Below are 22,136 nucleotides of genomic sequence, written 5' to 3'. Positions count from 1 at the left end.
TGGCAAACCATGGCTCACAGCTGCTTTTGTTTTCCGTCTCTTCAGCATCATAACTTTTTAAGCTGATGCTTGTGTCTCTGATGCAGCAATCAGTTGATGCAGAACAGTGGTCATAAGTGTGGTTTGTCAGTAGTTTGAGAATGCAGACCTAACGGCAAGCCACCGTTAGCACAAACTGGTTTGCAAACCAGCTTCAAAGCATGGATTGTTGTCATGGTTTGGCAGGGCCTCGCAAACCATGGTTTACGACCTGACATAGGTTCAGACATAAAAAGAAATCATGGGCTGGCTTTAATTACCAGGACTTGGCATGTTATGTTTTAATTAAGATTCTGTTTTTAATCTGGATTTTACTGTTAGCTTTCTTGAGTGCCAATTTTTGAAGGATATAAATTAAACAAACAAACAAAAGTTCAGTGTAAAAAAATGAAAAGAAAAATGAAAAAGTAAGTAACTGAAAGTTCTTTACCTGCCACGTGAGTTCAGCTTCATCCTTGTTTTGTAATTTAAACACACCTGTTCATTCACACAGCACAGAGTCCAGATAAGGAATTTGATACTACAAGAGTTAGTGATGGCCACCAAGTTGGATGGCTTTAGAAGGGGAAACAGACACATTCATGGAAGAGGAGAAGGGATCTATGGCTAATAGTCATTTGGATGAAGTGCAGGAAGATGTCCCCAGATCTGCTGCAGGACTCTAATACCGTTTTGTCAGTCTTTACTCTGAGATGGGGTGTATTGTGTGAATGTATTTTAAGTTGCTCTCCTTGAGAAAGGGCCAAAATGCTTAGGGAATGTAAATATTTTTTTCTCACGGATTAATAACCACATGTGCACCTTCTATGAATGTCTTTGTGTGAAATCTCCTTCTGAACCCCCTTCCTTCTTAGGCTTGTTGTAAGGTCGGAATCACACTGCCTGTAGAGGGGTCCTTTCTTTAGGGATGCCCTTGACTAAACTGGGCATGTTTAGCCTGGAGAAGAGCTAAACATGCCCAGTTTAGTCAAGGGTTGGGGTTAGATTGTCACGTAGAGGAGGGCCAGGATCTCTTCTCGATCCTCCCAGAGTACAGGACACGGACTAACGGGCTCACATTACAGGAAGCCAGATTCTGGCTGGATGTCAGGAAAAACATCCTGATATTAGAGCAGGATGACAATGGAACCAATGACCTAGGGGGGTTGTGGGATCTCCCGCACTAGAGGCCTTCAAGAGGCAGCTGGACAACCATCGGTCAGAGATGCTTTACGGTGGATTCCTGCCTTGAGCAGGGGGTTGAACTCGATGGCCTTATAGGCCCCTTCCAACTCTTACTATTCTATGATTCTATGAGTCTATGAGAATTCTATGATTCTATGAGAGCCTCGTGTGGCGCAGAGCGGTAAAGCAGCAGTTTCTGCAGCTGAAACTCTCCCCATGGCCTGAGTTCGATCCCAGCAGAAGCTGGTTTCAGGCAGCCGGCTCGGGTCGACTCAGCCTTCCATCCTCCCGAGGTTGGTAAAATGAGTACCCAGTTAGCTGGGGGAAAGGTAATAACAGTCAGGGAAGGCAACGGCAAACCACCCCGCTACAAGGCCTGCCAAGAAAACGTCAGCAAAAGCTGGCGTCCCTCCAAGAGTTAGTAATGACTCAGTGCTTGCACGAGAGGTTCCTTTCCTTTCCTTCTCTCCCGATTTCTTGTCTCTTCCCTCAGAGTGTAATTCGCGTAATTCCTGACACCCAGCCCCTGCTGAGGGGAGAGGAGGGGGAATTTAGAACGAGGCCAGGGTCTGTTCCCTGCCGAAATTTGGACCTTTCAGGCTCATTTATTTTTCATCCTTCCCTAGGCTGTACTCAAGGCTTCAGGGACAGTGGGTTTTGTTTGTTTGTTTGTTTGTATGTTTGTGTATTTATTTATTTGTTTTATTGCATTTTTATACTGCCCAATAGCCAAAGCTCTGTGGACGGTTCACAAAAGTTAAAACCATCGAAATACAAATCAAAGTATAAAACAAAACAACAGTATGAAAACACAATATAAAAGTACAATATAAAAGCACAACCAGGGTAAAATTGAGCAGCAATGCAGAGATTTATACAGATTTAAAGTACAGATTTTAAAATACACATTTAAAACAGCAAAGTTAAAAGACTAAGATGATAAACTGTTAAAGTACTGGAAAAATAAAAAGGTTGTCATCTGGCGTCGAAAAGAGTATAATGCAGGTGCCTGGCAAATCTCTCTAGGGAGCTTATTCCACAGCCGGGGTGCCACAGCAGAGAAGGCCCTCCTCCTGGTAGCCACCTGCCTCACTTCCTTTGGCAGGGGCTCACGGAGAAGGGCCCCTGTAGATGATCTTAAGGTCCGGGCCGGTACATATGGGAGGAGGCATTCCTTCAAATAACCTGGCCCCAAACCGTTTGGGGCTTTGAATGTTAATTCCAGCACTTAGAATTGGGTCCAGACCTGGACTGGCAGCCAGTGAAGTTGGAAAAGGACTGGCATAATGTGGTCTCATTGGCCAGTCCCTTTAAACAGTTTTGCTGCCCTGTTTTGTACCAGCTGAAGTTTCCGGACCATTTTCAAAGGCAGCCCCACGTATAATGCATTGCAGTAATGCAGACAAGAGGTTATCAGAGCATGGATCACTGTAGGTAGGCTATCTCCCGTCGAGATAAGGGCACAGTTGGTATATCAGCCTAAGCTGATAAAGGGTGTTCCTTGCCACTGAGTCCACCTATGCCTCCAGTGACAGTTCTGGATCCAAGAGAACCCCCAAGCTATGAACCCAGTCCTTTAGGGGGAGTGCAACCCAGTCCAGGACAGGGCAAACATCAGCTAGCCGGACAGGCGAACCACCCGCTAGCAGTACCTCCGCCTTGTCCGGATTGATTCTGAGTTTTTTGGTGCTACAACTGTTTCTCCATCGCCCAGGTCTGTTCCCATTACGATAATGTCTTCATCATTACAGGGCTGAGCCAGTGAAGGAACCGCGCAGCATCTCCGTGTATTTCCAAGTGCCAGGCAGGCCTGGAGTGTGTTGTGTTGGGCTGTGGGAGGCACGCTCCAAGTCCTGCTGGTGGAGAGAAGCGGCAGCCCTGTCGGTGGGCCCCCCTGCCAACTGGCACGCCGGCTCTGTTGACTTTGGCAGGGGCCATGGACGGTGCCTGGCTGGGAAGGCAATGCCGAGTTTTGCAGCAAGAGGGGAACGGTTGGCAGCTGGGCTTATGTGGATGTCTTGGGGGTGCGGGGAGGGCGGAATGAGCTCTCAGCAAAGGATGGCATTAGGGGGCAGACCATAGGAGCCTCTGACACTCTACCCGGGGCAGGGAGCGTTCAGTGCATCTTCGGTGTTTCTGAGCCGTCTCCAGTCTGGCATCTGCTGCAGTGTTCAGCGTCGGAAAAATCCTGGCGTGGAGCATTTAGGGCAAGTCTCTCGCCCGGCGGCGGCGGGGAACCGCAGGCCCAGGGCTCAGAACCGGCCCTCCTGGAGTCCCAACCTGACCCTCTGGGCTTCCCTGCAAGGCCATTCGCTTCCCCCCCAAATGCCAGTCGCTCCATGGTCTCCTGGCTTTGGGGCAGTTTCCCCCCTTTTTCCAATCGCTTAGTGATTGGCAGGAGGAGGTTGAAGCTGCATTGGCTGGTATTTTTGGTATGGTTGGTATTCCAGAGGTCTCTGGTCAATTTCTCCAAAACTGGTTTTGGCTCTCAGGCTGAAAGAGGTTCCCTTAACCCTCTTCTAGCCATTCTGCAAAGGGGTGGGGCGGGGAAGAAACTGAGTGGAACCACAGACAAAAGCACGCATAGTCCACGGAGGCTGGGTTCAAGCCCTGTCACTGCCACGGATCCGCGCAAGTCAGCAATTTGCAGATTTTAAATCTTGGTGTGTTATTTACTGGCAGGAAAAGACCATGGGGGAGAGAGGGGCTGGCCAGGCCTTCAAGGGGTCAAGGGGGAGCCTCGGACTTATACACCCCCCCACCAGCTGCTGTTCTCTTGGCTTTGGCCTTTGCCCCAAACGTGCAAAAGCTTTGTGAACCTAATCCTTGTAAAAGGGTCACAGTGGGCCAAATCAGGAAAAACTAGGGTTCTCCCCACCTTAAAACGCCTAATTTGCTCTGATTGCAGAGTGTGGGCATAGAATTCCACGTGTATTTGTTTGTTCATTTAGGTGTTTGGTTTTGATTATTCCTCCTTGGATCAGGCAAGTTTGAGCATCTGAGCGAAGTTTTCTCTGGCAGGTTTAGAGGTATCCAGGATTTGTAGAGCCAGGACTAACAAGAGTGGGTTACAGGAAGCCAGATTCTGACTGGACATCAGGAAAAACTTCCTGACTGTTAGAGCAGGACGACAATGGAACCAGTTACCTAGGGAGGTGGTGGGCTCCCCCACACTAGAGGCCTTCAAGAGGCAGCTGGACAGCCATCTGTCAGGGATGCTTTAGGGTGGATTCCTGCAATAAGCAGGGGGTTGGACTAGATGGCCTTAGAGGACCCTTCCAGGTCTACTATTCTGTGATTCTATGAACACTGAATCGGCTTTACAGGGACATAGAATCATAGAATCATAGAATAGCAGAGTTGGAAGGGGCCTACAAGGCCATTGAGTCCAACCCCCTGCTCAATGCAGGAATCCACCCTAAAGCATCCCTGACAGGTGGTTGTCCAGCTGCCTCTTGAAGGCCTCTAGGGTGGGAGAGCCCACAACATCCCTAGGTAACTGATTCCATTGTTGTACTGCTCAGTTTTTCCTGATGTCCAGCTGGAATCTGGTTTCCATTGCAAGTACCATTTGCAGATAGAGAACTGTGAGATTATGGCATGGCCACCTGATGAGTTCCTGGTTGGGCAGGGATTCGAACCCAGCTCCCCCTCCCGCTCCGGCCTTGATTGTGAACTACTCCAGCTCTTGTCCTGCTAATGATGAGAGCCAGGGCAGATTCCCAAGTACAAATGGGTACACAGTGGCCACGTGAAGCACCAGCCACGTGGGAGTTGTTGGTGTGAAATGGCAGCCAAAGCAGTGCTCCTGCAAATCTCTGAAAAACAGGATTGTGTTGGTGTGGTGGGAAAGGGCTGCATGTTCACGGAGCATTTTCACACTTCGGTTGGCGTGTGAGAATTGGGCCTGAAGAGTTTGCTCATTTCGAAGTGAAGTACTGAACCGAATATTTGTGTTTTGCTTTTCTCAGCCGGCCATCCACCACATCCCTGGCTTTGAGGTAAGAAGGAGAAGACACGTGTCTTGCTTGTGATTCCCCAGAACGGCGGAACATTGGTGTGAGCGGCGTTTTCCACCTCAGTGAACGTCTTGCCCTCCCCTGCCTGGTGGTTGAATGGAAGGGGGAGGGGAAGGCACAGGCCACAATCAAGGAGGGGAGGGCGGAGGGCCCCGGCCAGCCCTTTTGGACTATGTTTGGGGGGGGGCCTCTCCGATTGAGGGGCACTTGGCAGGCTCTTAGTACACACAGAGCTCCTCTTAACCAACTCCTATAGCCAAAACTTGATTCCGTAGTGCTGGTTACTGCTGCTGCTAATTTCCACCATCCCTATAGACTGGGTTCTGCCCATTGATGCTCACAGCGTATCTTGCTTGCTTGCGTACTGAAACATTATTTATTTATTTATTTATTTATTTATTTATATAGCACCAGCAATGTACTAACCCTAACCCTAACCCTACCCAGTTGAATTTTAAGATGCCTTTTAATACTGCGCTGCTTTTAATAATGTATTAGTTTTAAATGTTTTAATTACATGTCTTTTATGGCATTTGCATTTATGTTGTACCCTGCCTCTATCCGGAGGGAGAGGCGGGTAACAATTATTATTGTTGTTGTTGTTGTTGTTGTTGTTATTATTATTATTATTATTATTATTATTATTATTATTGCAAGCACTGAGTGAATGGCGTCAAGCCAAGTGTAGACGCAACAGGCAGGTCGATGATGCTACAACTGATTCTTTTTTTTTAAAAAAAAAATGGTTTCTAAAAACAGCAGCTTTGCTCATCTCTTTCTCTTCCTCCCCAACTCTCCTGCATCCCTCACTCAACTCCTTCTACGACTGAGGAAACACCACAGACGGAGCTGTCCATTCTGGATGAGGTAAGGCTCTAACGGGGAAACGTTTTTTCTCTCAGAGGGCCCTAATCCAAGGGAACTCGTCGTGCGCGGCCCTCGCTGAAACGAACGGGTGATGCAGACACCTGAGAGGCACATTTATAGGTCTCGTGTTTATTTAACGAAGGTCTCAACTTAGCGGCAGCTAATCGATGCCGAATATCGCTGGTCTGTGATGGTCAGTTCGGGTCTGCGTAGCTTTTCATGCTCCTGCATGGCCACAGGTGAGAAATGAGCCGGTGTAGCCGGGGCCTCCTGCAGGAGGTGGCCCTAAAGCGAGCCACAACTGGGAACTGTCTTCCACCGGGTCTTACTTAGACCTTGGGTCCACTTTGCTCTGTTCAGTGGCTGGCTCTGCCTTCCCAGGGTTCCAGATAAGGAGCCTTTCCCAGCGCTACCTAGAGACGCCAGGATCGAACCAGGGACTCTTTGCATGCAAAGCACGTTCTGCATCTTTGAGCGAGGCCCCCTCCCTGCCCTCTCGGCCACCGCTCCCCCTCGGCCACGTGGCAAGATCCACACTGGCCTAACTCGCAGCGCGACGCTGTTCAGGACCACAGCAAGGCAAGGCAGGCAGAGTGCTTTGACCATAGAAGGGTGCTCTCCAGATGCTGGAGTATCCTTATTATTAAGTGGAGGGGCAGGAGGGTTTTCCACAGGCCCCGTTGCGCGGGGGTCTCCGGCAACCCCTTGAGTTTGCCATGAAGCCCCGGGCGGTCTCAGAGTTCCACCCCTGGCACTTGCTCTCGGCTTTCAAACTTTTCACCCTCTTGGGAACATTTCCCACATGGATGTGTCTGCCATGGAAGCCCCTTGCGTTGCAGAGGGCCCTGGGGCCTGTTCCTGGGCGCATCCTCTGTTTATGGAGGGTCTTTACCCAGCATGAACAGGGGGTGCACTCAAGAACTGACTTTGCCTCCCCTCTTCGTTGCAGGGGGGGAGAGAAGCAGCAGTGAGCAAACTCCCTGAGCAGGGGGTCGTTTTTTGCCCACCTGCATTGCTTTCCATGTTGAGGTTTCTGGGGAACTCCAGGCTCGCCCAGAACTCCGCGCAACTGCTCTGCGAAATTGCAAAGGAGCCTGGGAGTTGCCCCTTTAGATCATAGGGTCGTGCGTCTTGAAATACCTTGAACCAGCCAGCTGAGCTTTTGCAAGGCAAAGAAAGCAACACGACCCATTTGCTAGACAGAGATCCCTCAGGCCCAGACGAGGGCCTTCCTTCCTTTAAAAGCACCAGGGAAGGGAGAAATCTCTTTCCCCCCCCACACACCCCTAGAGATATAAAAGCTTGGGAAAAAAACAGAAAAATAATTTTAAAAACCCCACATTTCCCCCCACGGTTTTTTCTGAAGCCTTTTTGGGGGGTTTTCTGAAAAATTGAAAAAAAAATGTAGAAAAAATGGATTATGGGATGTTTTATTTTAGCATGATGAATAAAATGTTTAAGACAAGGTGTCCAGATATTTACTTCTCCAAATGATTTCTAAAAACTATGTACAGTATTAGATTATTACAATTTTTGTGCAGTGAGGACAAGCAAAGTCCTAGGTTGCAAACTGAGACTACGGCTCTCAAATCCAAGAGCAGGATGCATTTCTGCCTCTAGGGGGCAGCACTGCCATTGAAGCAGAGACTGAAACTGATAGTAATGGCTGCAGCTCAGGAAATGAGTCTGATTAAATTTCATGCATATTCATTGAATCTCAGTCCCCCGTTTTTTCTCAGTTCATTTTATGGGATTGGGTGTTTTATGTCTGCTTGACACTGTGGAGGACTAGAGGAGACATAAATGATTTTCTTTGTTACTAATGTTGATGGTTTCCTCTGTTGTCGTTTTTTAAACTTATTTTTTGCCTGCTCCTCATAAACTGGCAAAATCAATGAGGTTCCTAACAGTTCAGGAGCTTGTAGCTCCATTTGTTACCAAAAAGGTATTTATTTATTTATTAAAAAAGTAAATTCAGTTTGTAATAATTGTTTGAATACACTGTACTTTCAGTACACCAAATGTAATAATTTTATGCCAAACCAACTTGGACATAATTACATTTTATGTTCCTAAAGTAACAAAGTGACTTTCAATCTGTGCAAAGTGCTAATATTGCATTATTTCAATTTTTCCGAAAATGTTTGTCCCCCCCCCCCCCCCAAAAAAAACACGTTTTTTTCTCCATGGCTTCAAAATTTCCAGAAATTTTACCTCTTTACCCCCTCGGCCCACAACAACTGAAAGTGTGCATTGAGGTGAGAGGGTTGGTCCTTCTCACACGGCATGTGCTGATATCTTACTGGTCTGTAATGGTCTCTCTTGCTTTCTCTCCTCCTCCTCTTTGCTTTGGCTGCCTCTGCTGGGATTGGCGCACCACAGCTGTGCGTGCCCGCCTTGTATTGTGAAGGGATTCTCCAATGGGTATCTTTTCAATTTGGTCACCCTGTCTTTCCCTCTCCGCTTGGCAACCGTCTGGGGACTGAGCAAGTGTGCCAAGGAGCTTCCGAGCCCAATTCCTGGAGGGGACAAAGCTACGTCAGTCACTCTCAGCCATGATGGCTGAGAATTGACCCTCCATGTACAGAAGCACTCTATCTCCAAGCATCAGATGCTGGGGCCAAACAGCAGGGAATGGCACCACTTCCCTTTGGAGCCCCCAGAGGAACGTGGCTGCTGGATGCTGTCAGAAGCAGAGCGCTGGGTCAGGTCACCGCTTTGGTGTGATCCAGCAGGGCAGCAACCCTTATAGGTCTCCCCCATGACATTGTCACGGATGCCAGCCATGCATTGATGGAGACACACACACCCAGAGCCCTAAACAGCCAAGGCTCTTTTTGGCGGTTGCTCATGCCCCGCGGGTGATTCTGTGCCACCCCGCCTTAACCCCTGCCCCCTAATTTCCTGCTTGACATCTCGGGCAATGCGTCTGTTGGCCAGTGCCCTGCTCTTCGCAGGTGTGGATGGCTTTTCTCGCTGCAGCATCACTGCAGATGCGTCGCCAACGCCTCTGTTCTTGCACCGAAACCATACGGGGGAGAGGAATTGGGGGAGCCACGTTTTAGCAAGCCGGTGCTGCTGCTGAGTCACCACCACCTGGTTGGCCGAGGGGAAGCTGAGCCTTACGGACGGGCTTTTGATGATGTGGTTGCTCTAAACAGTTTACCCCTTCATCTCCAATTCTGTCCTGAGATTGTGGATTTTATATATGAAAGCTCACTCGTAAATTGAGTCATCCCAACACCCCCAATTTGTCTTTCCTGTAAAGGGCCAAACCAGAGGACCTGGCAGTGAAGCTCAGGGACCCCCCCTGGCAACTGCTGATGCCTGCCCGTGTCCCCTTTCAAACAATGCCCCTCCCCAACTGGGTCTGGGAGCTGCCACGAACCTTTCCCACAACATCTCAGAGAGAGTGTCACTGGTTCCCAGACCCAGTTTCCTGGCACTGATCAGAGAGCTGCCGGCTGTTGCTGACACAACCAAGTAAGCCTGCCGGGGGCGTCACAGACAGAGGAGGGCCCGCACCAGGGGCACTTTGCTGAAGAATCTGGAGCTGTCCCGGCCGGGTGCCTTGATTTCCTGAGCTGTTGGCTCCTCTCAGCTGCACTGCAGCGCCCCCACTGCAGATGGCCAGAGGGGGGTATTGCAGCCACTATCTCAGCAGGAAGCAGGTGAAGCCCTGGGCTAATAGGGTTCCATCTGCTCCTGTAAAGATACTGCCTCTGCTTCGGCCCCTTCATCTGAGGAGCCCATTCCACCCCACGTGAAGACCGAGCAGCTCTGGGGTACCCTTCCCTCCTTGACCTCCTGCTTGTTTCCAGCCCTGCCGTCTCCCCTGCTTCACTTCCCAGTCCAAAGCCCTTGTGCTGGGACGTAACCTCCTCCCCAAGATTGTTCTGTATATTAACATTTATTATGGCTAATGACGATCGACTAATTCAGCCTCTCCCAGGCAATTAACAGTCAGTCAATACCGCTCCATCAGTCAGTACCTAACCAAGGGCCTTGCGTACCCAAAGGACAGGTGACGCCCCCACTGCGAGCTCTCCGGTCCAGAAAGGGGGCACCCCCTCAAAGCATTTTGGACCTGTGTGCCCAAACGGGCAGCCCCACTTCTTGCTGTGGGGGCTTCTTGCGTGAGGCTGCTCCTGCTTCTGGTGCCTGGAAAGCAGTAAAAGGGGACAAATTGGACCGTGGTGGCCACGTTAGTTGGTTGGCGCAAAAGTGACAGAGTCGCGGGGAGCCACAAATGCAACATTTTCATGCAGATGAAGTGATGACCTACATAGGGGCACACACACACACACACACACACACACACACACACACTGCAACGAGATGAAGCAAAAATGCAGCAAGGGGAGAAGGTGCTGTGTTTATGGGGTTTCTTTCCTCCATGTGGACACATAGGGCAGGTTTCAGAATCCCCGTCTTTGGGAGAGTGAGATAAACGTGGGTGTTGCTGTGTTGCGGGTTCCATGTGTGCCCTAGGAGCACACCCAAGACCCAGAAGCATAATTGTTTGTGTTTGACAGTTCACCCTGTCCTACTCTACGCCTACTTTGTCTGAAGCGTATGAAGCAGAAACAAAGAGTGGAGGACAATGAGTTTTCTAATATAATGCGAGATTATATTTCTGGGTTTGGAACACACTTCTCTGGAGCCTGACTTCGGTTTGCCCATCCACGGTTATTGAGAGGGGACCTGGAAACACACAGCGTTACAATTTCACATGGAAAGTGCTTCTATGCATTAGGGGGGGGGGGATTGGCGGTGGGGAAAGGGGCAGGGACTCCGCATGGCACAGCATCTTCTGGGGGCACGTCTACACAAAGGGTTTGCTTCGGAGTACCGGCAGGCCATCTACATGATGCTGCCACCACTGCGAAGCCATTAGAGGCAAACCCTGGAAACTCCGCTCCAAAAAAGTCGGGCACTTACCCTGGTTTTTTTTGGCAGTGGAGCCCATGGTGTCCCCTGATTGGTCTCCATGGGTGGCCCCACACCTATAAAAGTTTAAAAAAACCACAGGGGGTGAGAGGAGAAGAACGGGGACATTCCTTCCCCCTTTATTTATTTTTTTAATTATCTGTATCTCCGCAGCTGTGCAGATACAGATAATAAAAAGGAAAAGAAATGGGGGGGGAGGAACAGGCCGTCAGAGGGAGGAGAGGAGAGGTGGTTCGCCCCAAGACCCTGCCCCTTCTCCTTGTGTCCTCCCTCTGGCTGCCCATTCCTCCCCCCTTATTTCTTTTTTTTTCAGAACACCCCCCCCCCCGGTTGGTTTTGGTTTTTTTTTACTTTTAAATACTGAGAACGTTTGGACTTGCGTTCTTTCCAGTGCAGATGTCAGGAAGGAACACAAGTGCGGGCGCAAGGTGCCTGGCGGCCTTGTAAACACGGGGTCCCAGTTGCGGGCAGTTCTGCCTCGTAATTCTCCCCATAATTCTCTTTTGCGACTTTTGTCAGTTCCCTCCTTGAACAGTGGCGGCCGTGGTGCTTCCAGGCAGGCGGTCCGTGGCACTGCCTATCGAAAGACGTGGTGCTGCAGCTTCTCCCTCTTCTCCTTCCTAATGGATCTTTTGTGGGAAGAAAAAAGATGGAAGAAGTGCTGGGAAAACACAGGACGGCTGCAAACTCAAAATGGCAACTTCTGCCTGCCGCTCCCCTAAAATTCCATAAATGAGCATGGGTGACCCAGGGCATTTTCCTACCTGAGTCTAGACGCTAGCACCCGTGTTATTTTGGCCCATGCACAAACACCTCTCCCCACCCCAGCCATAATGACAGTACAGTAATAACCGCCATTTGCTGCCCTTTCGTGACACCCCAAATCTGCAGCCTGAGGCAGCTGCTTCACCCTTCCTAATGGTAGGGCCGGCAGCCCTATGAATGAACCAGGGCGATGGCATGACAGGAGCCTCGCCTGGAAGCCCCCCAGGACTGCAAAAGCACTGCCCGGCCGCTGCTGAGCGGAGCAGCCGCCTGGCTTGGCAAAAGCCGTTCCCTCCGAGGCCTTCCTCACGACCGGGTCCCCTTCGGCCTCTTAGCCAGTCTGTGCCCTGAATCCTCCCGGCTGATGTTGGCGGTTGGCGGTGGCTCCCCTTCTAGAGATACAGCTGTGGTTCTAATTACCCCGGCGTGGATCTGGCAGCGACAAGCTGTTTTGATTTGGCAGCTCCTGGCAACTGCCGAGGAAAATTGCAACTCCCCGCCGAGCGCCTCTGGCATGCCACCACCAGGCAACCCTCTCTGTCGTCTTATTAAATATACATATAGAGGGATCTATAAATAAATACGACCTGAACTGATGTTTGAAATATATATGCCTCCTTAATTTAATGCAATAATACTTTAGCCTGGAAAGGCTGCCTGCCTCCTAAATTACTTCCAACTGCCCTTGGAGAAGGGCTTTTCTTTTCCTTTGGAGAAAACTCTAAACTCAAAAGATCACGGTCAGGATGAACCTTGGGAACTTTTCTGACTGGGAAAAGGAGGGCAAAGACATAGCAGTGTGTGTATGTGTGTGTGTGTGTGCTGGTTTGGAAGTGGCTTTATGACAATGAATTCAAACATACCTTTTCCTCTCCCAATGTGAGCTCTGAAAAAACGTGCTCTTTGCTGAATTTGAGAAGTGATTGGCTAGTACCTGTGATGTCACCTTCAATCCCTACGGCAGTTGTGTCCAAAGGTCCAGACTGCAAATTCCCACCCCCAGGCCTGCTCCCTTCCCCTGGAATGCATTTCTTATCTTCCTCCTCCCCACAGAATCCAGAAAATGAAAAATCTTATTTTTATTTATTTAATGGAAGGAAAACAAAAACATTCGCTTTTTTATTATTATTAAGAAAATGAACATGAGGGAAATAATGAGACATGGAAAGAGGGGGCAGCTTAATATTTTGGACTAGCACCGTGGTTTTGCAAAATGCAAGACTTCAGGGCTTTGGGAAGATGCTTAACTGTGGTACCCAGCAATGCAGGCATCTAGCGTGGAACTGAAGTCCGTTGCCAACTCGTCTCAGGGCCTGGTTCATACAAACGGCCCCTTTTGTATGAACTCAGTTTTACTCCTCTTTGGAGCAGCCATATGGGCTGCTCTGTTCATAGCAGCCTGCCTTGCGCTTGCCTTGCCATGTGGAGGAAATGTAACAGCTTCTTTGCCCCTCTGTTTCAGTCTGAAGATTCAGACCTGCCCTATCCTCCACCCCAGAGAGAACCCAACATCTACATGGTCCCTCAAGGAATCAAACCTGTTCTTCAACGTACAGCTATTGAGGTGGGTAAAGAAGGCGGCTATTTAAAGACCTTCTGGAGTGGAGGATCTCCAGAAATATTCTAGTAAAGAGAAGTACCATATATTATATGGCTCTGTTGACATGGGAAGACACAGTTTATTCGTTCTGACTATAAGGTTTTAGACCTTTGAAGCTGCATAGACAACATTACTGGAAAATGTAAGAGAGAGATCAAGCCTCCTTCTCGTCTTTTTAACTTGGCTTTTTGAATGTCTGTTATGGTTCTTAGCGTTGTTCTTAATGTCTTACTTATTTGACTATGTTTTTTACGTTCTGGGATTTTTCCCAGCTGCCTTGGTTGGTGCCAGAAAGATGGTCCAGAAATACCATCCATCAGTCAGTCAATCCATCCATCCATGAACCAAATACTGAAACAGAAGCGTCTCCTTAACCCACCACGATCCGCATGCCTCGCAAACGTTGAAAAGGAGCCCCGGTTGATTTGATCCACATCAGGACCGTGACGCGTTTCTCCTTTGATGGTCTTTTGATGCTTGGTATCTGATGCTGTGTTGGGTATCCTCTTTGCTCTTCCCAACTGCAGATATTGGCCTGGGGGCTCCGTAACTTGAAGAGCTACCAGCTGGCCAGTGTCACTTCACCCAGTCTCCTGGTGGAGTGTGGCGGGCAAATGGTCCAGTCGTGTGTTATCAAGAACCTCAAGAAGAACCCCAACTTTGACATCTCCGTTCTCTTCATGGAAGTGGTGAGGGACCCCTGCCACCCCTGCCGGCTCTTGCCTCTCTAGGCCAGCGGCTCTCTCTTGCCACACCTGGCTGGAGAATGACACTGACCTTCCATCTTCATGGGAAGGAGTTCCACTCTCCACATTGCTGTCCTAACCCTGCTTGTTCCTGTTTCAGCGCCTGCCAAGAGAGGATCTGTACAGCCCTCCCATCATCGTCAAAATCATTGACAACAGACCGTTTGGCCGCAAGCCTGTGGTGGGCCAGTGCACCATCCAATCGCTGGCGGGATTCTTTTGTGATCCCTACAGGGAGGAGACGGTGTTTCCCGAAACACAAGCAGGTAAGGAAGGGCATTCTTTGGGCATACAGACGGGCAGTTTTGCTTGGGCATACATTGGGGGTTTGTGTGTTCGTTTGCTCAGCCCACGGGGTCCTAATAGATGAAGTCCTCCTTCTTTTGTAGCTTTGGTTGTCCTCAAAAAACCTGCCAGGCATCCTTCTTGAACCCAGTGGCATGTTGGTTTTGAGGTGGTGTTAGTCAAGTTAGTCAAGTTGCCCTTTTGCGCATCTTGAACCTGTCTTATGAATGGTTCAGTTTTGTCTGAATCATGACACCACCAGTCCTAGTTCAGCTGGAAGAGACTTTTCCTGGTCAGATGGAGTCTGGAGTCATGTTGAGCTGTTCACAAGGCTTGTTTGACAAACACAAACCTGTTGGAACATCCACTGGAACAGAACAGCCTCAAGAACCGTGAACCAGGACAAAGGGCCTTGCTAGACCTACCTTAGAATCCGTGTGGGAGGAGGAGCCAAGCTGCGCTAGAAGTAGTGCGGCCTGTAGGCCCCATCCACACGTGAGACGCAATGGGGCCGAGGGAAGCCCCGTCACGTCCGCCATTTTTGTTCAAATTAAAGTGGCCGCGTGCGCAGGAGCGCACCAACGGCCAAGGTAAGGGTTATTTTTTTAAAAAAATAGGGACCGCTGCCCCCGATTCCCCCCCACGACTTCCCCTGGCCTCCGATCCCCCCTGTCCCCACCTGCTGTGTCCTGCTGCCCCCGATGTCCTCAGCCGCCCTGTCCCACTGCCGCCGCTGCCGCCACTGTCCCCAGCCGGCTTTTCCTGTTGTCGCCATGTCCGGCCTGTGATGCCTGCTCAGCAGGCGTCACAGGCCGGACATGGCGACAGGGATCACCATGGCGATCAGGGATCACCTGCAGGCCGGACATGGTGACAACAGGAAAAGCTGGCTGGGGACAGTGGCGGCAGCAGAGGACACAGCAGGTGGGGACAAGAGGGGGGGTGGCGAGACATGCACGTGGGGACAGGGAGGGATTGGAGGCCAGGGGAGGTTGTGGGGGGGAATTGGGGGAAGGGGGGCGGGAACGCTGCAGCCCGTCTGCCGCTTTTCCCGCCTACTCGCACGTAAGTGCAGTAGCCGGGAAAAGCGGCGGAACGGTCCACACGCCCGTGGTCCCGGCCTCAGCCTGACCTGAGGCCGGGACTGTGGGAAGAACCACGTTACAAGCGGTTCCCGTTAGCGTGGTGCCAGGGCGGCTCGACTCCTGGCTGAGGCCGGGATCCCCTGTGCGTCATCTGGACGCACAGGGACGAGCACGGGCCTCGCACCGCGCTAACCCGTGGTCTTGCAACGGCCAAAGACAGAGCGAGATGCGGGTTGCACACAGTTCCAGCCCCAGCCCACGCTTGCCCTGTTTTCTTCTCTTTTCCTGCAGATGACATGAGCCTCACGCCTAGAGACGACGTTCTCATTGATATTGACGACAAAGAGCCTCTCATTCCAGTCCAGGTAATCATACTTCGGAACAGGGAAAAAGTGATGTTAACCCATCTGTTTTCTGGTTAAGAATATAGCTGCAGTTGCCAAGAGCTTTTGAGCTCCCAAATCATATTTTTTTTCCAGCAAGTGGAAAAACAAATGGATAAGCAAACAGCAGGCTTGAAACGTTTGAGTAGTAATAGGGCTTGCTGGCAGCTCCTGCAACCTTTGCTCCTTCTCCTCTTCAGATTAAGGGTCTGGGCATGGCTGGATCCTGACAGATATTCCTTGAGGTTGTGGGTCTGTGGATAGTCCTGTGGGGGAGTTGATGGATCCTGGGGTCAGTGGAGAAAGTTGGCAGATACACACAGCTATGCAATATTGTCTGTCAAAAGACAGGGAGCATCGGGGGGGGGGAGTGTTTCTCTGCCCTTTAGGCCTACATGTCATGAGATGCCGCAAATGGCAAGTTCTATACAGCTGAGTGGAGCGTTAGCTATCTCTCCTCTCCTTTGTGGGCAGAGATAGTCTGACAGCAGGCGTGTGGCTTCCTCCTGGTTTAGACAAGATCTAAACCAGGCTGGCTCAACCTGGTGCCTCCCAGATGTTTTGGATTTCAACTCCCATCAGCCCCAGCCAGGAATGTTGGGGGTTGCAGTCCGAGGCATCTGTACGGGGGTGCCTGGTTGAGGAGCGCTGGCTTACACTGACCTCTTGCCCAGACCAGCTGTGTCTCATGGAGAGAAGGCAGGGTCCTTGACTGCTCCCCTTAAACCAGGGGTGAGCAACCTGCAGGAGCCCCTTGGGTTTTTTCCTGTCATTTTCGGTGTCCTTCTGGGAAACAGTGCGTGTGCTTCCCTGGTGCGACGACTCCAGAAAGAGGGCACTACCACGCAGAATGCCCTGCTTCTTGTAGCCTATGTGCAATCACAGCAGGTGCTTGGAAAAGGTCTTGCCAGATAATCTAAGCATGTCGGGGGCGGGGGCAGCTTCTTATGGAAGAAGGCATGCTGGGATACCTCATGCCAAAGTCCCTTTGGACCTTAAGACCGGCACCTAGAATTGCACTTTGAGAAACGAACCTAGGTGCTGCGAACTCATCTGGATGAGCAGCTTTGCATCTGGGCCGAGGATGGGTCTCCTCTGGCTGGCATGGATGCCCTCTGGCGGCTGGGAGGAAATCTCCCCAACACAAGCGGCGCTTAAGCTGCTCTCAACCCGTGACGGCATGCCGTGGCACACGGAGCCTGCCAGCAGGACCGTGGCTACGTGGCAATGGCCCGTGACTTCATCCTTGTCCGTCGCTGAGCAAACAAACAGCCCTCCCTCCCCTCCTTCGGTGATGGGCGGCCAGCCACAAGGGGCGCGCAAATGGCGCTCGTTGAGACAGGGCGCGGACCCTTCCCCAACCTGGTGCCGCTTTGGACGGCAGCTCCCATCACGTTGGTCACGCTGGCGGTGTGCCTCTCAAACGCTCAAGCCGGAGCGCGTGGCGCAATCCGATTCAGCCTCCTTCTGGGGATCCGGCGGTTGGATCAGCGCTACTTTTGCTAATGGGGCCGTGGACCTGACGAGCGCCTCTTTGTCAGTTAGTTAGGACACCTCATTAGGCCAACGCGGGGGAAAAGCTGCCTTTGGTGATGACCACACCAGCTCAAAAAGATCCCCAGGAATGCAGGTAGCACAGCTGGAATATTGTCGGTAGTTTACGATGATGGAAATGTGGATAATGACCCTTTATCCATCTGCTCCTTTAATTTGACTTATTTTAAATCTTATAACCCACCGTGAAGCTTGGTAAATGCCGTGTGGACTCCTTTCGCGTAGTTAGCGCAGCGGCCTCAGAGGACAGGCTATGCTGGGGGAGCTGAGGCTGAGAGGTTGGGTCTTGCCCCAGGCCACGCCGGGTGGGGTTCCTGCTGCAGACGTTGCCTTTAAAGGCAGGGCAAGAGCAGCAGGTGACACCGGCTTTTCCTCCCCCCTCCTCACGCATGCTCACTGGAGATGCCCTTCCCAGCCACCACCCTCGACCGCTAAAATACCTGTTGAAATTGGTGCCAGCTCATAGAAATGGGTAGGCGTTCTGGGCTACAGAGAGCATGGCCCAAAGCGCCCAGCTTTTCTTTGGAGAACGGCCCTGGAGTTCTTTGGATAAACCTTGGATCAGACTGTATGCCGTTCAGCACCTAGGTCTGGATTGCACCTCTCAAAGGCATGGAGAAGGGAGAGGTGTCTTTATTACCAGAAGGGACTAAAGGTACGAGAAGTGGGGCACAGCTACGGAACAAATGTCGGAAGGGTGCCCCCATTCCATCAGAGGGCATGCGGTTTGGCTCGCTTGTGTGAGTTATCTGCCTGGCAGGCACCTTTTGGCCGTGCATCAGCTCACTTCTGCAGTGCTCCATGGCCCATTTCCCCAAGGCTGCAGGTCATTTTTCCTCAAAGGATCATAAAAGAATCATAGAATCATAGAATAGTAGAGTTGGAAGGGGCCTACAAGGCCATGGAGTCCAACTCCCTGCTCAATGCAGGAATCTACCTTAAAGCATCCCTGACGGCTGTCCAACAGCTTCTTGAAGGCCTCTAGTGTGGGAGAGCCCACAACCTCCCTAGGTCACTGATTCCATTGTCGTACTGCTCTAACAGTCAGGAGGTTTTTCCTGATGTCCAGCCGGAATCCGGCTTCCTTTAACTTAAGCCCGTTATTCCGTGCCCTGCACTCTGGGAGGATCAAGAAGAGATCCTGGCCCTCCTCTGTGTGACAACCTTTCAAGTATTTGGAGCTCTCACTTGCAGTGTGGCTAGAAAACGTAAGGGCCAGGAAGAAGACCACGGATGTCCAGATCCAAACTGGGAATGAGTGTTTCCCAACCCTAACCCAGGGTTCCGGGAGCTGGATGTGAAGGCAAGGGCCTAAAGTGCAGCGGGTACAGGGTACAGGGCCACCTCGACCATTGCACAGAGTGAGGCACTGTTTGTGATGGCAGGAACGGGCAGCAAATTGTTAGTTATTTAGGGTTTTTTTGCCCTGTTATCCCATTACTGCATAATAATAATATAATAATAATAATAATAGTAGTTACCCACCTCTCCCTCTGGATCGAGGCGGGGTACAACACAAATAAAAACACCATAAAATACATACAACTAATCCAAACGTTTAAAACCAGTGCATCATTAAAAGCAGCACACCATATAAAAAGGCATCTTAAAATTCCACTGGGTAGGCCTGCCGGAAGAGATCAGTCTTTATAGCTTTCTTAAATTCTGGAAGACTGTTCAGTTGATGAATCTCTCCCGGCAAGCCATTCCACAAACTGGGAGCAGAAGAAGAGAAGGTCCTCTGGGTAACAGTTGTCAGCCTTGTTTTTGTTGGCTGGAGTAGATTCTTCCCAGAGGACCTGAGTGTGTGGGGCAGATTGTACGGGAGAAGGTGATCATGCAGGCAGCCTGGACCCAAACCATGTAAGGCTTTAAAGGTGATAACCGACACTTTATACTTTGCCCGGAAACTAATCAGCAGCCAGTGAAGAGATTTTAAAACTGGTGTAATGTGGCCACCCTCTAGGTGTACTGGTGACCAGCCTGGCTGCCCTATTTTGAACTAGTTGAAGTTTCCGGACTAGGCACAAAGGTAGCCCCATGTAGAGCGCATTGCAGAAGTCGAGCCTCGAAGTTACCAGCACGTGCACCACCGTCTTTAGGTCTTCCAACTCTAGGAAGGGGTGCAGCTGGCGTATCAGCCGAAGCTGATAGTAGGCACTCCTGGCCGTCGCATCTATCTGGGCTGTCATTTAGAGTCTTTCAGGGGTAGTGTCTTTGGTGTTTGAAAGTGCCCAGTGTCTTATTGGATCACCTCATCCACATGCATGTTGACACTCTCAAAGAAAAGTTAGTGAGGCACGACTTACTTTTGAAGAAGCCAGGCTGAGCCTTCTTAAGCAAGACTTGTTCTTCTAAATGTCAGAACCTTTTTCAGCCCAAGAGTTGGATTGAATTTTGGAAGAGGGCCGCTTTCCAGAGGCCAAAGGCGAAAGCAATGGGGCCAAAAACACACAAAATACCCAAATACCAAAAATATCAGCTTACTAGAGCTTAAGTCTTTTGCTGCCAGTAACTGAACCCTATGACAGCCACTGCAACCTTTTTAAAATGGGGGAAAAACTATGCAGAAGCCAGGAAACTGCCCAAAAACCGGAGGGCTGTATTGGGACCCAAGGAGGGCCTGGTCTGGCCTGCGGGCCTAACGTTCCCCACCCCTGTTCCAAAGCTTGATAATGCTATCTTTAGTCATGCTTTCCACCAGCTTACCCAGAACAGATGTTAAGCTAACTGGCCTGTAATTTCCTAGATCGCCCCTGGATTCCATTTTAAAAATTGTGTTTTTTTCCTTCTCCATTGGCTGCTTTCCCGTCCTCTGGTCCAGAGACTGATCTTAGGGACATGGCACATATTTTTTGTTAGACGTTCAGCAGTGTCACATTTGAGAACTCTGGGGTGGATATAATCCAGGTCTGGTGATGTGTTAGGGTTTAATTTGCCAATAAGGCCTAGAACATCATCGCTCGCCATCGCTGTTTGCTTCTCCTTGCATGGGTGCCTCACTCACCTGCTTTGCTTCGCTGTTCTGCCTGGATGCTTTTCCGCGCTTTCGCCGGTTGGGGCTCTCCTTGAGCTTGAAGAGGAGCTGGGCTCCCTCGCCACCTTTGCCTTCCTCTTACAATCCTGCCCAGCTTCCACCAACGTCTGCTTGGCTTTGCCCAGGTGCTTAACTCTCCTGCACTTTGACAGTGGGGCTGAGACGCTTCGCCCGCTGCTTCGCCCGCTTCTCCTCCTGCTTTTGTTTTCAGTTCTTCTTGTTTGGCGGCCCCGTGGAGAAGTGCTCTAGCGCGGTTGCTGGAAACGTGGGTCTGTCAACCACGCTCTCCTTTGGATCCAGGATTTGTAGCCTTTGGCTAATATTGCCTGAGAGGAGCGGCGATGATGGCTCCTGGCTTTGGCACAAAATCAAGATTTTCCTCTTACGTGGATGGAGCGCTCCCGTCTCTACTTCGCACCAGGTAGCCCCCAAATCTACTGTTCCAGCACATGCCTACAAAGGCCCTGGCACGCTCGCTTGCTCTGAGTTGAACGTCCTTGAGCCTGCACCTAATTAAGTTAATCTGGAGCGCAGCGGCGATGCTCCGTCTGTGTGCTACAGGAGGCCCTGGCATCGGGCTGCTGTTTAAATTGCACGAGATTAATCCCACTTAGATGTGGTGCAGTGTCAGGGGCAAACCGTGTCTCCGTTTGCCGCACCCTGTCACCACTGGCGCCACAAGATCCATGCGCAGCCCCTCCCCACGCCAGGCAATCGCTGCCAGGAGACGCGGAGAGAAGACGGGAATGTTCTTAACGGCCAGGGAGCTCAGAGCGCCGGTTTGAGCGGCATCAACATGTGTCTTTGAAACAAAAATTGGAAACGTATGTATGAGATTTGGCGGGGCGGGAGTTAAGGTTTAACCAGGAGCACAAAAATTGATGTGCGTAGCAGCCGCGGGTGACTGAAAAATAAATTGGCCCAATGACTGGCACTGAACTTGCATGCCTCAGGGGTCAGGAGGTACGTTTCCCCTCCTGTCTGTAACCCAGGAAAATGCGGGAGCTCCTGAGTGCGCCCCTCGCATTGCAAATTTTTGCACAATAACCTTGGTGTCATTTGGGGTTTGAATGCTCTGACGTGGCACAGCCGAATGGCAAGATCTCTGCGGGTGAAGTCCACGTTTCTTAATGGGATGATTGTCATTCTTTTCACTATTATTTTACTCCAGAGCTATCAGGGTACCAAGGAGAGGGGCAGAATAGGGAGAGGCAAAGGATACAGACCTGCCCAGCTGCTACAATCATCCTCAGAGTCCCTCCAGGTTGCGCCACGTCCCATTATGGTTCCTATGCCAAGGACCTAATGCTCTCTCGCACAACACGAGAATCCGTGGTTGTCCCAAGAAGCCGATTGCTGGGAGATTCCGGATGGATAAAAGGACGGACTTCTGCACACAGCACATAATTAAATGGCGGGATTTGCTACCAGAAGATGCTGTGACGTCCACCAACTTGGATGGCTATAAAGGGAGTTAGACAGATTCCTGGAGGAGGAGGAGGAGGAGGAGGAGGAGGAGGAGGAGGAGGAGGAGGAGGCTATATATCCTACCCAGTACCCGAGGCAGTATGCCTATGTATGCTAGTTGCTGGGGAACATGGGTGAGAGGGTGCTCTTGCACTCCTGACCTGCTTGTGGTTTC

The 22,136-nt window shown here is 50.7% G+C and overlaps 1 protein-coding gene across 2 annotated transcripts in view; it reads left to right on the top strand.

Annotated features, from left to right (window-relative positions):
• The window catches only part of DYSF (dysferlin), a 201,087-nt gene that overhangs the window by 118,783 nt on the left and 60,168 nt on the right, over positions 1-22,136 (top strand). For both annotated transcript variants that reach the window (XM_063135826.1, XM_063135825.1), the window contains exons 35-38: positions 13,267-13,368; positions 13,932-14,093; positions 14,251-14,416; positions 15,812-15,885. In XM_063135826.1, coding sequence (XP_062991896.1) covers positions 13,267-13,368; positions 13,932-14,093; positions 14,251-14,416; positions 15,812-15,885 — 504 coding nt within the window. The remainder of the gene's footprint in view (positions 1-13,266; positions 13,369-13,931; positions 14,094-14,250; positions 14,417-15,811; positions 15,886-22,136) is intronic.

This window comes from Elgaria multicarinata, chromosome 10 (genome assembly GCF_023053635.1).
Source record: "Elgaria multicarinata webbii isolate HBS135686 ecotype San Diego chromosome 10, rElgMul1.1.pri, whole genome shotgun sequence".
NCBI classification, from domain to species: Eukaryota; Metazoa; Chordata; class Lepidosauria; order Squamata; family Anguidae; genus Elgaria; species Elgaria multicarinata.
The sequence above is the reverse complement of the archived record's forward strand: the minus strand, read 5'-3'. Positions and strand labels throughout refer to the sequence as shown.